This window comes from Capra hircus, chromosome 11 (genome assembly GCF_001704415.2).
Source record: "Capra hircus breed San Clemente chromosome 11, ASM170441v1, whole genome shotgun sequence".
NCBI lineage: Eukaryota > Metazoa > Chordata > Mammalia > Artiodactyla > Bovidae > Capra > Capra hircus.
The window spans coordinates 49,991,581-50,007,551 of record NC_030818.1 but is presented as its reverse complement, the minus strand read 5'-3'; the positions used below and the strand labels follow the sequence as shown (position 1 = coordinate 50,007,551).

The following is a 15,971-nucleotide window of genomic DNA, read 5'->3' as shown; positions in this document are numbered from 1 at the left end:
CTCTCTGGGTCTTATCTCTCTTTTTAATGAAATGGGGGAAGCAGTTGGATTGAGTGGTCTGTTATATCCCTTCCAGCTTTAATGTTACATGTCTCTCTACTTTGTAAGCAGAGACATGTCTTTGTAAGCAGAGACATGTTACATGTCTTTCTACTTTGTAAAATTCATACCTGAGTATCTTAAGATTGATAAGATGCATGTTGTGAGTTTAATATGCAGAGCACTTCATATACGGCTTTGCGTTCAAGACAAGAAACACATATCAAGGTTAAAACAAAAAGGACCAAAAAGGAAAAAGTAAAACAATGACTTTCAGAGGTGATTATGTTATTTTTGAGGGGAGGCTGAAAACCAAGACTGTCATCTGGTGGAATATTTACCCCAGACAGGTGAAAGGACTGCTTCACCTGATCACTGACTGGGATAAGGCATCTAAAGTAAGCAACTGCATGGGGAAGTAAGCACCTGCATGGGGCATCCGTGGCGCTGCTTCCATATAGCATTGCCAGCAGTCATTGGAGACTTGTTTGTTGTGTATTTAATTCCTCGGTCCTGTCTGACTCTTTTGCGACCGCACAAACTGGAATCCGTCTGGTTCATCTGTCTATTAGATTTCCCAGGCAAGAATACTGCCACAAGTTGACATTTTCTCCTCCAGGGGATCTTCCCCATCTAGGGATCGAACCCTTCACTTTGAATCTTCTCCACTGACAAGCGGATTCTTTACCACTGCACCACCTTAATAGGTGGGTCTAAAAGCCATAGGGGCTTCCTAGGTGCCGCTAGTGGTAGAAAACCCGCCTGCTAATGTAGGAGAGAGGTAAGAGATACAGGTTCAGTCCCTGGGTGGGGAAGATCCCCTGGAGGAGCGCATGGCAACCCACTCCAGTATTCTTGCCTGAAGAATCCCATGGACAGAGGAGCCTGGAGGGCTACAGTTCATGGAGTCTCAGAGTCAGGCACGACTGAAATGACTTAGCACGCACGCAAAGACCATGCAAGATCCAGGGTCTGTTTTGGTGAACATAGTGCAGAGACCAAGTAATATGGGCTTGCTATGCCTGACGCTGAGGACACTAAATTACCTTTCAGGTAGAAAAGAACATAAGTAGAAAGGACAGGGTGGAGGTTGAGGGGAAGAGCCCGCATTCCTAGTGTTTTAGGACACTGTTGGAAAGAGGTCAATGGGTGGGACGTAGATGCAGGACGGTCGCTGTCTCGGAGAGCGGGGCCTGAACTGTCTACAAAAGCACTTGATTCTTCCAACCAGACAAAGCTGGATTAAAGCGAATGTCAGGCAGTCTCAAACCTCTTGAAGAGCAACAGAAAACACTACTGGAGGAGGGAGGGGTCGTGAGCGGGAGCCGCTGACAAGCGAAGAAACAAACAGACGTTACCAACTTCTTCGGTTGCACCGCCTTCCAGCCTAGCCCTCAAGAGCCGGCAGGTCTAGTGCTGGCTCTCCACCAAACAGCGACGAAGAAAACATTCCGAGACAGTCATTGGCTCGACTGCCCAGCACAGTCCCGGACTCAGAATCTGAGCAGCAGTTGGCTGAGGGGTTGCCAGTGGCGACAGATCGCGCACAGGCGCAGTAAGCATCAGTGGAGGTCCGGTGGCTGCTAGGCAACGGGAAACAGTCTAGGCTTAAGAGACAACTTTCTACTCCCAGATCTGTCTTTGCTCTGTCTCAGGAGACCCTCTGAGGCGTCTGCTTCTCTAGCCTGACTTGGTGAGTCCTGAGGAATCGAGCTGTGGGGCTGAACTACGACTTCTAGGCAAGAGACTCAGCATGACCTTTGGAATATAGAAGGAAAGGCTCAGAGAGGCAGAGAAAGTCGTATTTTAATGATACCTACTACCTACCTACCAGTTTACAGGGCTGGAAACTGAGTAATAGAGATACCAAGAGACTTGTTCAAGATCTCTCACTGAGTGGTCAGATCTGGACCTGTTTCAGTATGGTAGCCACTAGCCACACGGGGAGGGGGGGTGCGCCTCTTCTGAATTAAAATGTGTCCTGAAGGTGAAATAATTCCACGATGTAGTAACAAAAAATAAAACTATCACATTAACAAATTTTATACTGATTATATGTTGAAATGATAATATTTTAGTTATATTAAATAAAAATCATTATTAAAATTAATTTATTTTTAACTCGCAGACTTAGAAAAGGAACTTTATGTTTGCCAGGGGGAAGCATGGGGGAAAGGGGTAGTGAGAGAGAAGTTGGGATGAAGACATGTACATACTGCTATATTTACCATGGATAACAACCAAGGACCTACTGTATAACACAGGGAACTCTGCTCAATGTTACATGGCAGCCTGGATGGGAGAGGAGTTTGGTAAGAATGAATACATGTATATGTATGGCTGAGTCCTTTCACTGTCCACCTGAAACTATCACAACATTGTTTGTTAATTGGCTATACCCTAATACAAAATAAAAAGGTAAAAAATTCTTTTTATGTTCCTTTTTGTTTTTAAATATGGTTACTTAAATTTTTTTTAATTACATAGGAGATTTGCATTGTATTTTGATTGGCCAGTGCTGTTCTAGACTAAAACCTGGACCTGCTGACACCTGGTTTAAGACCTTGTGTGTGATAATACTGTTTTTAAGAAGAGTATTTCCATCCATGTGACGGGACTGGAGTGTGAGTGTTGGTGAAAGTACAAGACCATTACAAAAGGCTGATAGTTCTAGTATTCTGGGGCCTTGCTACTCAAAGTTTATGAATTAGAATCTGCTTTTTCACAAGCTTCTCAAGTGATTCTCATCCTCATAAAATCCCCCAAAGCACTATTTTATGATTTAGCCATCAACTCTTTTTTTTCCCCTTTATTTGGTTTATCTGTAAGTATCTAGGCTAGATATCTCAGATTGCCTGTGTTAGAATTACCTTTCTTTTGAACACCACTGCCATCCTCAGAAATATTTTGCACACTCAAGTGTGAGAAAGGATCTCACTATGATTTCATTTCTATTCATCCTTCCAAATCTGGACTAGTGGGCTTCCCAGCTGGCACCAGTGGTAAAGAACCTGCCAGCTAATGCAGGAGAGATGTATGGGTTCGATCCTTGGGTCGGGAAGATCCCCTGGAGGAGGACATGGGAACCCACTCTAGGATTCTTGCCTGGAGAATCCCATAGACAGAGGAGCCTGGAGGGCTACAGTCCATAGGGTTTCAAAGAGTTGGACATGACTGAAGCAACTTAGCATGCATGCAGGTATGTGGTCCCCAAATCAGAGGCAGCAACACCATCACCTAAAAAGTTATTATAAATGCAAATTCCTGGGCCCCACCCAAGTTGTGGGTCTTCTAGAAGGCTAGGCATAGTTTTCATTACTCTAATTCAAGTCCTTAGTTTGGGAAGAATGGGGTAACTTTGATAGGTTTTCTTTGGGGATAAGCAAATGCAGCTCTGCCTGGTTCTTAAAACACCACTGCTTAACCCTACTTCCCCAATTCTTTCGCTTTACTTTTCATTTTTCTTTTCTTGACCCTGACCTCTCCAGGGAGGAAGATGGCTTTTAATCTCTCAGAGAATGAGTTGGACCTGAAAAGTATTGGAGAGCTATCAGAAAACCCCTTGCTTACAAGACTGAATAGTATAAGAGCAAAGGGAAGACTGAGTTTTGTAACACCCACGGAAAATCAAGGTGATACACAATTCCTGACATTTGAACACACTACAAAAGCTCAGGAGAGGACGAGAAAACGACAGCAGCCTATAAAACTGGAGCCTTTGGTAAGGTTGAAAACCAGCATGTTAGCCACTTTTAGCTAGAAGTTGCAGAGTTGCTTTGGGGGAATGGCAATAATTTCTAGACTCTTAATTAACAAAGAAGGAATGAAAACTTGAAAGTTAGGACTTGTTTAAGAGCATGTAAACATAATTATTTATTTTTAAAAATGTTGAGTTCTAAAAGAACTGTTTGAGGTGGTGGGATGCTGTGATTAAAAAGTTCTGTAGCACATAAATCCTCTCTAGCATTATGTGCAATAAGGATACTTAACCATGTAGATTGTAAGACTATTTTAGGTACTCGGGTACCATTTCATACTAGAAACTTCAGTAAGAGTAATATGTATAATTGTATTATTTTATTATTTTCAAGCAAATGCCTAGTGTCCTGAAAAATTTTGTACATGTCTGAAAAATAATTTTAAGAATCCACATCTTTATCAGAACTGAGGCTATCACTTCTCTTATTTTTGCTAGACTGATAGGTGAAAATTACATCACATTGTTGTTGTAGTTTGCATCTTATTAATAAAGTTAACAAACCATGTAAAAATATGTATTTTATATAAAACCTTATGTAAAATTTATGTAAAATTGTTTGAGCATGGAGAAAGGATAAATATCCGATTGCTGTTAATGACAGTTACCATAGAAAAGAAAGTCAGAGATTGGAGAATTGAGAGAAGGAAAAGTGTAAAAGAAGAGTGGGAGGCAGTATATATGTGGTGGACACTGAGTGTATTTTCATTCATTCAGTGGAACGCATCTTACTTATTTCATGGATTCTGTTCATAACCATTTTTCACTTTAAAATTGTTTGCTTCTTTCCTATCAGCTTTTGAGGTTTTAAAAAACATATGCATATATATGTATATGTTTAACTATATATATATATATATATATATATATGTAATGGACATTAACCCTTATTCCATTGCTTCTCAAATTTAAGTACGAATTCATGCAAAAGGTAGACATTCTTGAAGATCCATAGTGCTGATTTCATTACTTTTATTTTAATGTTACTTTATGTAAAAAAAGATTAACCTAGGAAAAAAATCACTGCAGATGGTGACTACAGCCATGAAATTAAAAGATGCTTGCTCTTTGGTAGAAAACCTATAACCAACCTAGACAGCATATTAAAAAGCAGAGACGTTACTTTGCCAATAAAGGTCCGTCTAGTCAAAGCTATGATTTTTCCAGTGGTCATGTATAGATGTGAGAGTTGAACTGTAAAGAAAGCTGAGGACCAAAGAATTGATGCTTTTGAAGTGTGGTTTTGCAGAAAACTCTTGAGACTCCCTTAAACAGCAAGGAGATCAAACCAGTCAATCCTAAAGGAAATCAGTCCTGAATATTCATTGGAAGGACTGATGCTGAAGCTGAAACTCCACTACTTTGACCACCTGATGTGAAGAACTGACTCTTTTTAAAAGACCCTGATGCTGGGAAAGATTGAAGGCAGGAGAAGGGGACAACAGAGGGTGAGATGGTTGGATGACATCATTGACTCTATGGACATGAATTTGAGCAAGCTCCGGGAGTTGGTGATGGACAGGGAAGCTTGGCGTGCTGCAGTCCATGGCGTAGCAACAAGTCAGACACGACTGAGCGACTGAATTGAACTGAAGGAATTAATTCAAATATTTAAGAAGAAAATAAACAGCTTGAATACAAAGAAAGCTATACAACCAATTGCAATTTAGATCAACAAAAAATACGAAGTAACAGATGCTCTTGTCCTTGAACTTCCATTTGCAAGGTGGGTAGGGTACTGCCTGTAGCTGCTCCCTTCTCCAGAGAGCAGTGTGCCTGTACTATGTGTAGTGGGGAGTATCTGGGCCTCCCCACTACTTTTTCCCCATGAACTTTGTATGACTTTTAATGTGACTTTCCCATCTACTTTTACACTTATTGCTCTCTGATGGATTTACTTCACTTGGCAAAAGTGTATAATGAACCTTTGATGATTAAAGTAAGCTCCATTTGATATCAGTGTGATAAATTCATATATGTTGAATATTTACTCGATACCTGCTGTCATCCAGTCTCTGAGTCATGCTCTGGGGAAACAGCAATGAACAAGGCAGACAAGATTCCAGTTGGCATTCTAATGATCCTAAGTAAATAAACTGAGCAATGTCATCTAATGATGGTTACTGTAAAGAAAATAGTATCGGGAACCTAGTTAAGACAAACCGCAGGCTCCTTTAGATTGGGTGATGTCATCGGAATGAATCCTAGAGGAGATGTCATCTGATTGAGTCCCAGGCTCTATCACCTGCCAGACTGAATGGACAAGCCTTCAGAGATGCCAGTCCCCAATTTTGGAACCCCAAAATTCATTTCTTCCCGGGAACAAATTCCACTTGATCATAGTGTATGCTCCTTTTAAGGTATTGCTGAATTCTGTTTGCTATTTTATTGATTTCTGCATCTATGTTTGTCAGCAGTATTGGCTTGCAGTTTTCTTTTCTTGGTATTATCCTTGTCCACTTTCGGGGTTGATTTCCTTTAGGATTGATTCAAGGGACTCTCAAGAGTCTTCTCCAGCACCACAACTCAAAAGCATCGATTCTTCAGTGCTCAGCCTTCTTTATGGTCCAGCGCTCACATCGGTACATGACTACTACAAAATATAACAGAGAGATTAAAGATCTAAATAAATGAAGAATGATGCTGTGTGGTTTAGAAGAAATATTTTTAAGATGTCAATTCTCCCCAATTGACCTATAAATTCAGCATAATTCCAATCACAGTCCATGTAATTTTTTTTTTTTTGGTAGAAATTGACAAGCTGATTCTAACATTCATAGAGAAATGCAAAGGACTTAGAACAAGCAAAACAACATTGAAAAAGAACTAACACTCTTGATTTCAACACTTCCTATAAAACTACAATAACGAAGACATTATACTATTGGTGTCAAGAAAGACAAATAGACTGATATGCATAGACAGTATATGCAAATAGATTATGCATAGGTTGGCATGCTTTATATTACTCCATATGTCTTATGTGTTGCTTTTTTCCCTTCATTTTTCTTTCTGTCTGCCATTCTGATTGGGTGATTCCCATTATTCTGTCTTCCAGATCACTTTTTCACTCTTCTTTGTTGTTCAGTCTGCTATTTATTGCTTCTAGATTGGTTTTTATCTCACCAATTGAGCTGTCTAATTTTGATTGGTTCTTCTTTACACTTTCTAGTTCCTTGTTACAATGATCTGCATTTCCATCAGTCGTCTTTCTCAATTCCTTCAGCGTTTTTATTATCTTCTTTTTGAACTTGGGGTCTAATAGCGTGATGAAGTCTATTTCATTATTTGTTCTTTCATGAAATTTCTCTTGTTCTTTTAACTGAGAATGGGTCCTCTGCTTTTTCATTTCACTTAAACTTTCTCTGTCTCTGTGAATTTAGGAGAAGCAGTTATCTAGTTGGTGTTTGAAGGAGTGTCCCTATGTAGACTGTATTTTTGTGTAGTGGCTGGCTTGGTCTGAATGCCAGCCACATCTATCCTGAGTGTGTTTGCTGTTATCCCTTGATAGTAGCTGTGATGGTAGACTTTGTGGTCTCCAGAGCTAGTGCTGGATGTTGGGTGAGGTCTCTTTTTTTCTCCATGGCTGTCACTGCCCTGTTGGGGAGGGGGTCTGTTCTCTAGTTATGGGAGTAGAAACCCTGAAGGTTGGGTTTCATCAGGATCCATTGCCCTTGAGTATATAAAATAAAATTTGTATTTTATGGCAAGACAAGAAGAATTGAAACATAAAAAATTCTCTGCCCTTTGCCCTTCTCTCTCCTTGCACAGTGCTTTGTGTGTCTGCAATGTGCATCAACTAGACCTCTCAGAGGCAGGAATACCTGTTCAACCATAAAAAGCAACATCTCCCAGAATCAACAAGACAGCTCCTTGAATGATAACGTTCCTTCTTGATCTCATACATGGTCACATGACCCACCGTGGACATACTTGTATCTGGATCATGTAAACTGCCAATATGTCATTTGATGTACATCTAATGTGCATCTCTGTCTCAAAAACACTTATATAACTGTGCCTTGACTTCTAACAAGTAGAATTCTCAGAGCTTTCTGAGGTTCTCTGTCTGTGTTGTAATCCTCAAATATGTCTTGAATAAAACTTTCCATTTCTTCATTAACCAACTGATTAATTTTTCATCAACAAGTGGATGCCCTGCCCCACAGGAGGTGACTGTTAAAGCAAGTGAGGCCCATATGGTCACAGTGAACCTGTGGATGGCGCATGCAGGCAGCCATGGTTCCACCCAGAAGCAGCCCATGATCTTGCCTCTCTGTGTGTTTGCCCCACATCTACTGTCAGTATGAAGCTGGGGCCAGGGTGCTGGTGGCTGCAGGAATCTAAGTGGTTTTGCTGCCACCTGGGACCTGGGCTGCCTGTTTGCTGACCTGTCCCAGAACTGTCCTCCCCAGATCCAGCTCCAAACTGCAGTGTAGAGCGGGCAGGGCCAGAGTTCTGCTGCCAGAAATAAGCAAAACCTGTATATTCCTGCCTCTGGCATGTCTACCAGGGACTCAGAGCCTAGCTGCTGTGCGTTTCTGTGGCGCCACTTAGTGTGCACGCTGACAAAGTCCACAAGGACCAGACCTGCTCCCGCCCTGTGTGTGCAGGCAAAGGGATCCAAGGTTTGATCAGGATCACATGCTGGGCCTTCAAGCCTATCTCTCTACAGGTAGATGGAGTCCTCTCCCAGGGTGTGTCTGTCCAAGACTTGGCACTTTGCCTTGGTGAGCCTGGTATGGTATGTACTTGGAACTGGGGAGTGTGGTATGGCAGCAGTGACTAGCAGTAGTCTCTGTCTGCCCTGACAGTAAGTCAGCACACCCACACTCTTCCCAATTTGAATTAGCCTTCTCCAGGCCCTCTATCTGCCCTAGTGGACCTCCCAGCAGGCCAGGGGGTTTCCCGGGGTGACGGTCTAATCTCTTGGAACTTCTCTCCTTTATGGATCCCTCCCAGGGGTGCCAGTTCTGTCCAGCATGCCATTCCCACCCCCTCCTCTTTCTACCCCTTTACCTGGAGATCTTTCTTGCAGCTTTGGTTGTGTAGATCTTCTGCAAGTTTCCAACTGGTTTTCTGTGAGACTCGTTCCACCTGTAGCTGGATTTTTGATGTGTTTTTGGGGAGGTGAGCTCTATGCCCTTCTACTCCACCATCTTGATCCCTCTCCAGCATTTTGTTTTTAGAAGCCCCAAAGTGGAAACAACCACAATGTCCATCAATAGATGAATGAATAAATTGTGGTATTTCCTACTTAGCCTAAAAAAAATGAATTATGGATGAAACAACATAGAGGAATCTCAGCATAATTAATTACACTGAAAGATGGTTGGGCAAAAAATACATACTATTTTATTGCATTTACATAAAAGTCTGGAAAAATGCAAATTAATGTATAATGATGCAAAACAGATCAGTATTTACCTAGGGAGGAGTATTGTAAAGGAACCTGAGAAGGCTCATGTTTGAGTTCTGTTTCATATAATAATTGGGTTGGCCAAAAACATCTTATGAAAAAACTAGAACATAAATATAAATATATATATATATATATATATATAATATGACTTTCAAATTATGTCAACACATCAGTTTGGACACTTTAAATATGTACAGCTTGTGTGTGTGTTAGTGTGTTACTTGCTCAGTTGTGTCTGACTTTTTGCAACCCCATGGGCTGTAACCTGCCAGGCTCCTCTGTCCATGGAACTCTCCAGGCATGAATACTGGAGTGGGTTGCCATTTCCTTCTCCAAAGTACAGCTTAATGTATGTCTATTATATCTCAGGAAAGCTGTTACAATAATTTAAACTGTTAAAAAAATTCACATTTCCCTGATTGTCTTATAATAATTTTGTTTGCAAAGTCCTTGTTAAAATTTAGATCAAAATAAGATCTATGCACTAACTGGTTGATATTTTTCTTCTAACTGGTTGATATTTCTCTTAAGTCTCTTGATTTATAAGTTCTCCATAAACTCTTTTATTTTTTCCTGGGAAAAAATATTTTATAGATAAAATTCGGTTATTTTTCTATATAGTCCCACAGTCTAGTTTTGTTAATTGCATCCCCACCATGGTAGCTAACCTATTTCTCCGGTTCTTATATTTCCAACTGTTGGTATTTAGGTCTAGAGTCTTGAGTTTGATTTTCTGGGGCTGAATACTTCCATACCAAGTGCAGTGTTCTTTGACTAAACTGGCATATAGAATCTGGTTGCCTCTCTTTTTTTTTCTTCCAGTTTTATTGAGATATAATAGACATGAAGTACTCTATAAGTTAGACATCAACAACATAGTGATTTGGCTTACATACATCATGAGATGTTTACCATGATAAGTTTAGTGAAGAGCCATCATTTCATATAGATACGAAATTTAAGAAAAAAAAATTTTCTTATAATGAGAACCCTTAGGACTCTTTTAACAACTTTCATATGTATTGCACCTATCATCTTGCACATTACATCCATAGTACTTATTTATCTTTTAACTGGAATTTTGTTGTATTTTATACACAATTTTTAAAGGTTACACTCCATTTTCAATTATTAAAAAATATTGGCTCTATTTCTGATTTTGTAAAATATATTCTTATAGCCTATCTTATACCCAATAGTTTATATCTCCCACTCCCCAACCGCTGTGTTGCCCCTTCAGCCCCACTGATAACTACTAGTTCTCTATATCTATGAGTCTGCTTCTTTTTTGTTATATTCACTGGTTTGTTGTATTTTTGGATTCCACAGGTAAGTGATATCATGCAGTATTTGTCTTTCTGTCTGACTTAATTCACTTAACATTGCTGCTAAGTCATTTCAGTTGTGTCCGACTCTGTGTGACCCCATAGACGGCAGCCCGTCAGGATCCCTCATCCCTGGGATTCTCCAGGCAAGAACACTGGAGTGTGTTGCCATTTCCTTCTCCAATGCATGAAAGTGAAAAGTGAAAGTGAAGTTGCTCAGTCGTGTCCGACTCTTCACAACCCCATGGACTGCAGCCTACCAGGCTCCTGTGTCCATGGGATTTTCCAGGCAAGAGTACTGGAGTGGGTTGCCATTGCCTTCTCCTCACTTAGCATAATACCCTTCAAGTTCATCCATGTTGCTGCAAATGGCAAAATTCTACTCTTTTCAATGGCTGAGTAAAATACTCTACGGTGTGTGTGTGTGTGTGTATGTATTGATGGGTTCTTAGGTTGCTTCCGTATCCTGGCTATTGTAAATAAAGCCTCAGTGAACATAGGGTGCATATATCTTTTTGAATTACTATTTTAATTTCTTCAGATAAATACCCAGGAGTAGAATTGCTGGGTCATATGGTAGTTCTTTTTTGAATTTTTTAAAGAATCTCCATACTGTTTTCCATAGAGGCTGCACCAGCTTACATTCCCACCAGCAGTTTTCCCCTTTTCTCTTCATTTCAGCAACACTTGTTATTTGTTGTCTCTTTGACAACCGTCGTTCTGACAGGTGTGAGGTGATATCTCACTATGGTTTGGATTTGCACTGTCCTAACAATTAATGATACTTAGCGTCTATTCATGAGCCTGTGGGTCATCTGTACTTCCTCTTTGGAAATAAGTCTATTCAGATTCTCTGCCCATTTAAAAAATCAGGTTGTCTGGTTTTGTGATGGTCTTCAACCAGTTATGGCTATAGCAAGTGAACAGCGACTTTTGGTAAGGTGGGAGGAATGTATGATCCTTCCCACAGTAGCTGTTGTAGTGAATGGTAGGGGGTTTGTACTGAACAATTAGTGAGTATGTCATTTCATGCTTTTGCACTCTTTCTGTCATAACATCACCCTTAGAAGTATTCATTGGTGTTTAAAAGGCAGAACTAATGGAAACTAAGTAGAAAAGGCTTACTCATGCAGCAGGCCATGGACAGGCTGCTGGTAGCTGCTATAATGATTGTGGCCTAGATAGGAAGTAGTCCTGGAAGGTGACCAATTTCTAACAGGGCCAGAACCCAAAGGTAGTTAAGAATAAGACCAGTTCACATTAATTTTTAAGAGATTAACATGTCTCTTTATTTCCCAAAGCCAGTACTAAAAGTCCACCAAGATCATAAGATGCCTGATTACATATATGAACAGAACCGAAACCGGTTAATCGCTTCTGGTGTCCTAAAATCTCCAAGAAGTCCTGAAGAAAGAACTTCTACCAAATCTCTTGTTCAGTTTCTTGAGCATAGAGAGGCTGTGAAAAAGAAAAAACAGGTATAGTATTAAAGTGCTTCATTGATTCTTTCAATTTTAGTTCCTACATTGGTAACCTGAGTTATCATGAGTTAACCTTTTAACTCATAATGATAGTGGCAAAGTCTTTTTCTATTAGGTTATATAATGGATTTGGGCAACATATCTCCCAGTTCTTCCTGTTTAAGGGAAATTTGTCAAGTAGAGGTTAATACAACATTGTAAGTCAACTGTGCATGTGTGTTCAGCCACTTAAGTCATATCTGACTCTTTGCAACCTCAAGGACTGTATCCAGCCAGGCTCTCCTCTCCATGGGGTTTCCCAGGCAAGAACAGGATAAAATCATAAAGGAAAACTTTCAGTCTGTACACTGTCTTCTGATGTTCTCTAGAAGACATGTTAAAAGAAGATATAATAGTGTTTTGAATGTTATTATAACTTTTATGAAATTTTCATCATTATTCCCCCAAAGCTTTGAAGACCTTGGTGAAGGGCAATAAAATAGAAACTGAATCAGCTAGAGAGACAACTTTTATAATTGATGAGAGTTATAGAGTGGGGAAGGAATAAGTGAATAGTAAGTCTGGGGCAAAATCACTAGAGCATGGCTTTACATGAATACCTGTAGATATTTAACAAGAACAACAAAAAACAGAAATGGGAGAAAATATGGAGGACAAACCTGCAATAAAAATACCAATAGAGCCAAGAATTCTCTGAGCTTTTTACTGAGAGGATCTTTCAGTGCTAGCTATCTCTTTCAGGCTTTAGGCTGGATCGCTAGGAATGAAGAGTTGAGGACAAGTGTGTCCTTGAGAATTATAGAATCTGGAGGTGAGAAATAGACAAGTAAACACTTAAGCCTAGTAGATGTGTGATAAGAGCTCTCACTGATCAGTTAAAGAACAAAATAATGGAAAACTGAACAGAATGGATGCTTATATCTGGTGGCCAGAATGACCATTGGTGGAAGAAAAACTATCCTAAGGAATTACACTGAACTCAGAGGAATGAGTGGAAAGTTAGCAAGGCAGATAAGATGGGACAACTGTGGACTTGAAAGCCAGCTGGAAGAAGGCTCACCCACGGGTTTGGTTGAGATCATCCTGAGAGAATATCATATAATAAACTGCATGAACGTGTGTGTGTGTGTGTGTGTGTGTGTGTGTGTGTGTGTGTGTGTTCAGTCGCTCAGTCGCTGACTCTTTGTGACCCCATGGACTGTAGCCCACCAGGCTCTTCTGCCCATGGAATTCTCCAAGCAAGAATACTGGAGTGGGTTGCCATTCCCTCCTCCAGAGGATCTTCCTGATTCAGGGATCAAACCCAGATCTCTTGCATTTCTTGCATTGACAAGTGAAATCTTTACATGAAATTGTATAACTTTGATTTCTGGAAACTAGAGAAAATGAGATATTTTAAGTGGGGCTGAGAAAGGTTGTTAATTCATTTGATATAAAGTAGGTTGAATTTTTAAAAGAGAGAGATTATGCACACTATTATATATAGGGAGTATAAAAAGCAAGGTCCTACTGTATAGCACAGGGAATGAACTACATTCGATATCCTGTGATAAACCATAATGGGAAAGAATATGAAAAAGAATATACATATGTTTGACTGAGGGCTTCCCTGATGGCACTAGTGATAAAGAACCTGCCTTCCACTGCATGAGATATAAGAGATTCAGGTTCAATCCCTGGGTGGGGAAGGTCCACTGGAGGAGGTCATGGCAACCCACTCCAGTATTCTTGCCTGGAGAAACCCATGGACAGAGGAGCCTGGCGGGCTATATTCCATAGGGTCGCAAAGAGTCGGATACAGCTGAGGAGATCTAGCATGCACACACATATGCATAACTGAATCACTTTGCTGTCCAGTAGAAGTTAATACAACATTGTAAATCAGCTGTGCATGCATGCTTAGCCACTTAAGTTGTGTCTGACTCTGCAACCCCACGGACTGTAGCTGGCCGGGCTCCCCTGTCCATGGGATTTCCCAGGCGAGAATACTGGAGTGAGTTGCCATTTCCTTCTCCAGGGGATCTTCCCAACCCAGGGATTGAACCTGCATCTCTTGCATTGGCAGGCAGATTCTTTACCCCTGAGCCACCATGGAAGCCCCCCAAATCAACTCCAAAAACAACTTTTTTTAATTAAAAAAATTAAAAAGAGATTTTGTGCACATCTGGAATGAAGGAAGCAACTGAAAAGGAATACGTCACGGGTTATGTTTGATTGTAACTGCCACTAAGTGAAGAATTCAGTAAAGAGAGTTTGAAGGGAAATGTGGAAAAAAGGGGATATTTCATTTAAAAGAAGGATATTTATTTTGAAAAATATTTATTTTTCTGGGTATTGATTTCTCAGAATGAGTTTAGAATGGATATGTAACAATGAGGATTTCCTGGGAGAGGAAGGCAGGAAAGAAGGAAGGAAGGAGGGAGGAAGGGAGGAAAGTTAAAGGGTTTGCTTCTGGTAATTAAGGAAGATTGATTATCAGTTGGAGAAGGAAATGGCAACCCACTCCAATATGCTTGCCTGGAAAATTCAATGGACAGAGGAACTTGGCAGGCTACAGTCCACGGGATCACAAAGAGTCAGCCACGACTAAGCACATGAGCACATTATCAGTTGGACTGGGCATCCATCATAGAAGAGCACGATAGATAGTTCTACATTTTATTTCCCTCCCCCAACCCCTACAAAATCCAAACTTGGGTGACTGTTTAAATTGAATGACATCTTCACACTGAGTTACATAATTAGAAATAAAATGTAACTATGTAGGCCTATTGTTGAAGAAATCTTTCACTTAGAATGCAGTATACTTTTTAAGGAATATAATGAAAACATTTCCTGTTAAAGTATTAGCACTCTTGTCTCATAAAAAAAGTTGATCGCAGCTCACGTTGAAACATTAGGACAAAGCAATGTGTGTTTTCTCTGGTTCTGGCATCCAGTTTGGTCTCTTCTCTTACATAAGAAAACAGTGCCTTTGCTACTATCCTTGGTCAGTAAGTGAAAGAAGCACGTTTTATCTTTTGAGTTCAAAGAAGTATGTCCTTTAGCTCTGAACTTTCCAGAATTCTCTTCTGAAACTCCTACTCAGAGATGGGGAATAATGACCTCTATGAATACACATCTTTTGGAGAGGTTGTCCCAGGGGGCTTATGGTAGTAACTCTCCTGTGCAAATGGCAGCTTCTACTAACTATGCTAATAGACAATAAAAATGTCATTTATATGTGAACCTCAATTGTTCATCAAAGCGGGTCTGCAGTGGTGAGTCTTTTATCTTAAAGCCAGTCAGTCCTGTCAGAGAGACAAAGGGCGACTGTTGGAGTTGATGTCAGTTCAGTTCAGTCGCTCAGTCTGTCCGACTCTTTGCGACTCCATGAATCGCAGCACACCAGGCCTCCCTGTCCATCACCAACTCCCGGAGTTCACTCATACTCACGTCCATCGAGTCAGTGATGCCATCCAGCCATCTCATCCTCTGTCGTCCCCTTCTCCTCCACCCCCAATCCCTCCCAGCATCAAAGTCTTTTCCAATGAATCAGCTCTTCGCATCAGGTGGCCAAAGTACTGGAGTTTCAGCTTTAGCATCATTCCTTCCAAAGAAATCCCAGGGCTGATCTCCTTCAGAATGGACTGGTTGGATCTCCTTGCAGTCCAAGGGACTCTCAAGAGTCTTCTCCAACAGCGCAGTTCAAAAGCATCAATTCTTCGGCGCTCAGCCTTCTTCACAGTCCAACTCTCACATTCATACATGACCACAGGAAAAACCATAGCCTTGACTAGACAGACCTTAGTCGGCAAAGTAACGTCTCTGCTTTTGAATATACTATCTAGGTTGGTCATAACTTTTCTTCCAAGGAGTAAGCGTCTTTTAATTTCATGGCTGCAATCACCATCTGCAGTGATTTTGGAGCCCCCAAAATAAAGTCTGACACCGTTTCCACTGTTTCC

The 15,971-nt window shown here is 40.6% G+C and overlaps 1 protein-coding gene across 1 annotated transcript in view; it reads left to right on the top strand.

The window, feature by feature from the left end:
* Positions 3,536-15,971, top strand: part of DNAH6 (dynein axonemal heavy chain 6) — a 284,536-nt gene continuing 272,100 nt past the window's right edge. Inside the window, exons 1-2 of the mRNA XM_018054768.1 lie at positions 3,536-3,760; positions 11,845-12,021. Coding sequence (XP_017910257.1) covers positions 3,536-3,760; positions 11,845-12,021 — 402 coding nt within the window. The remainder of the gene's footprint in view (positions 3,761-11,844; positions 12,022-15,971) is intronic.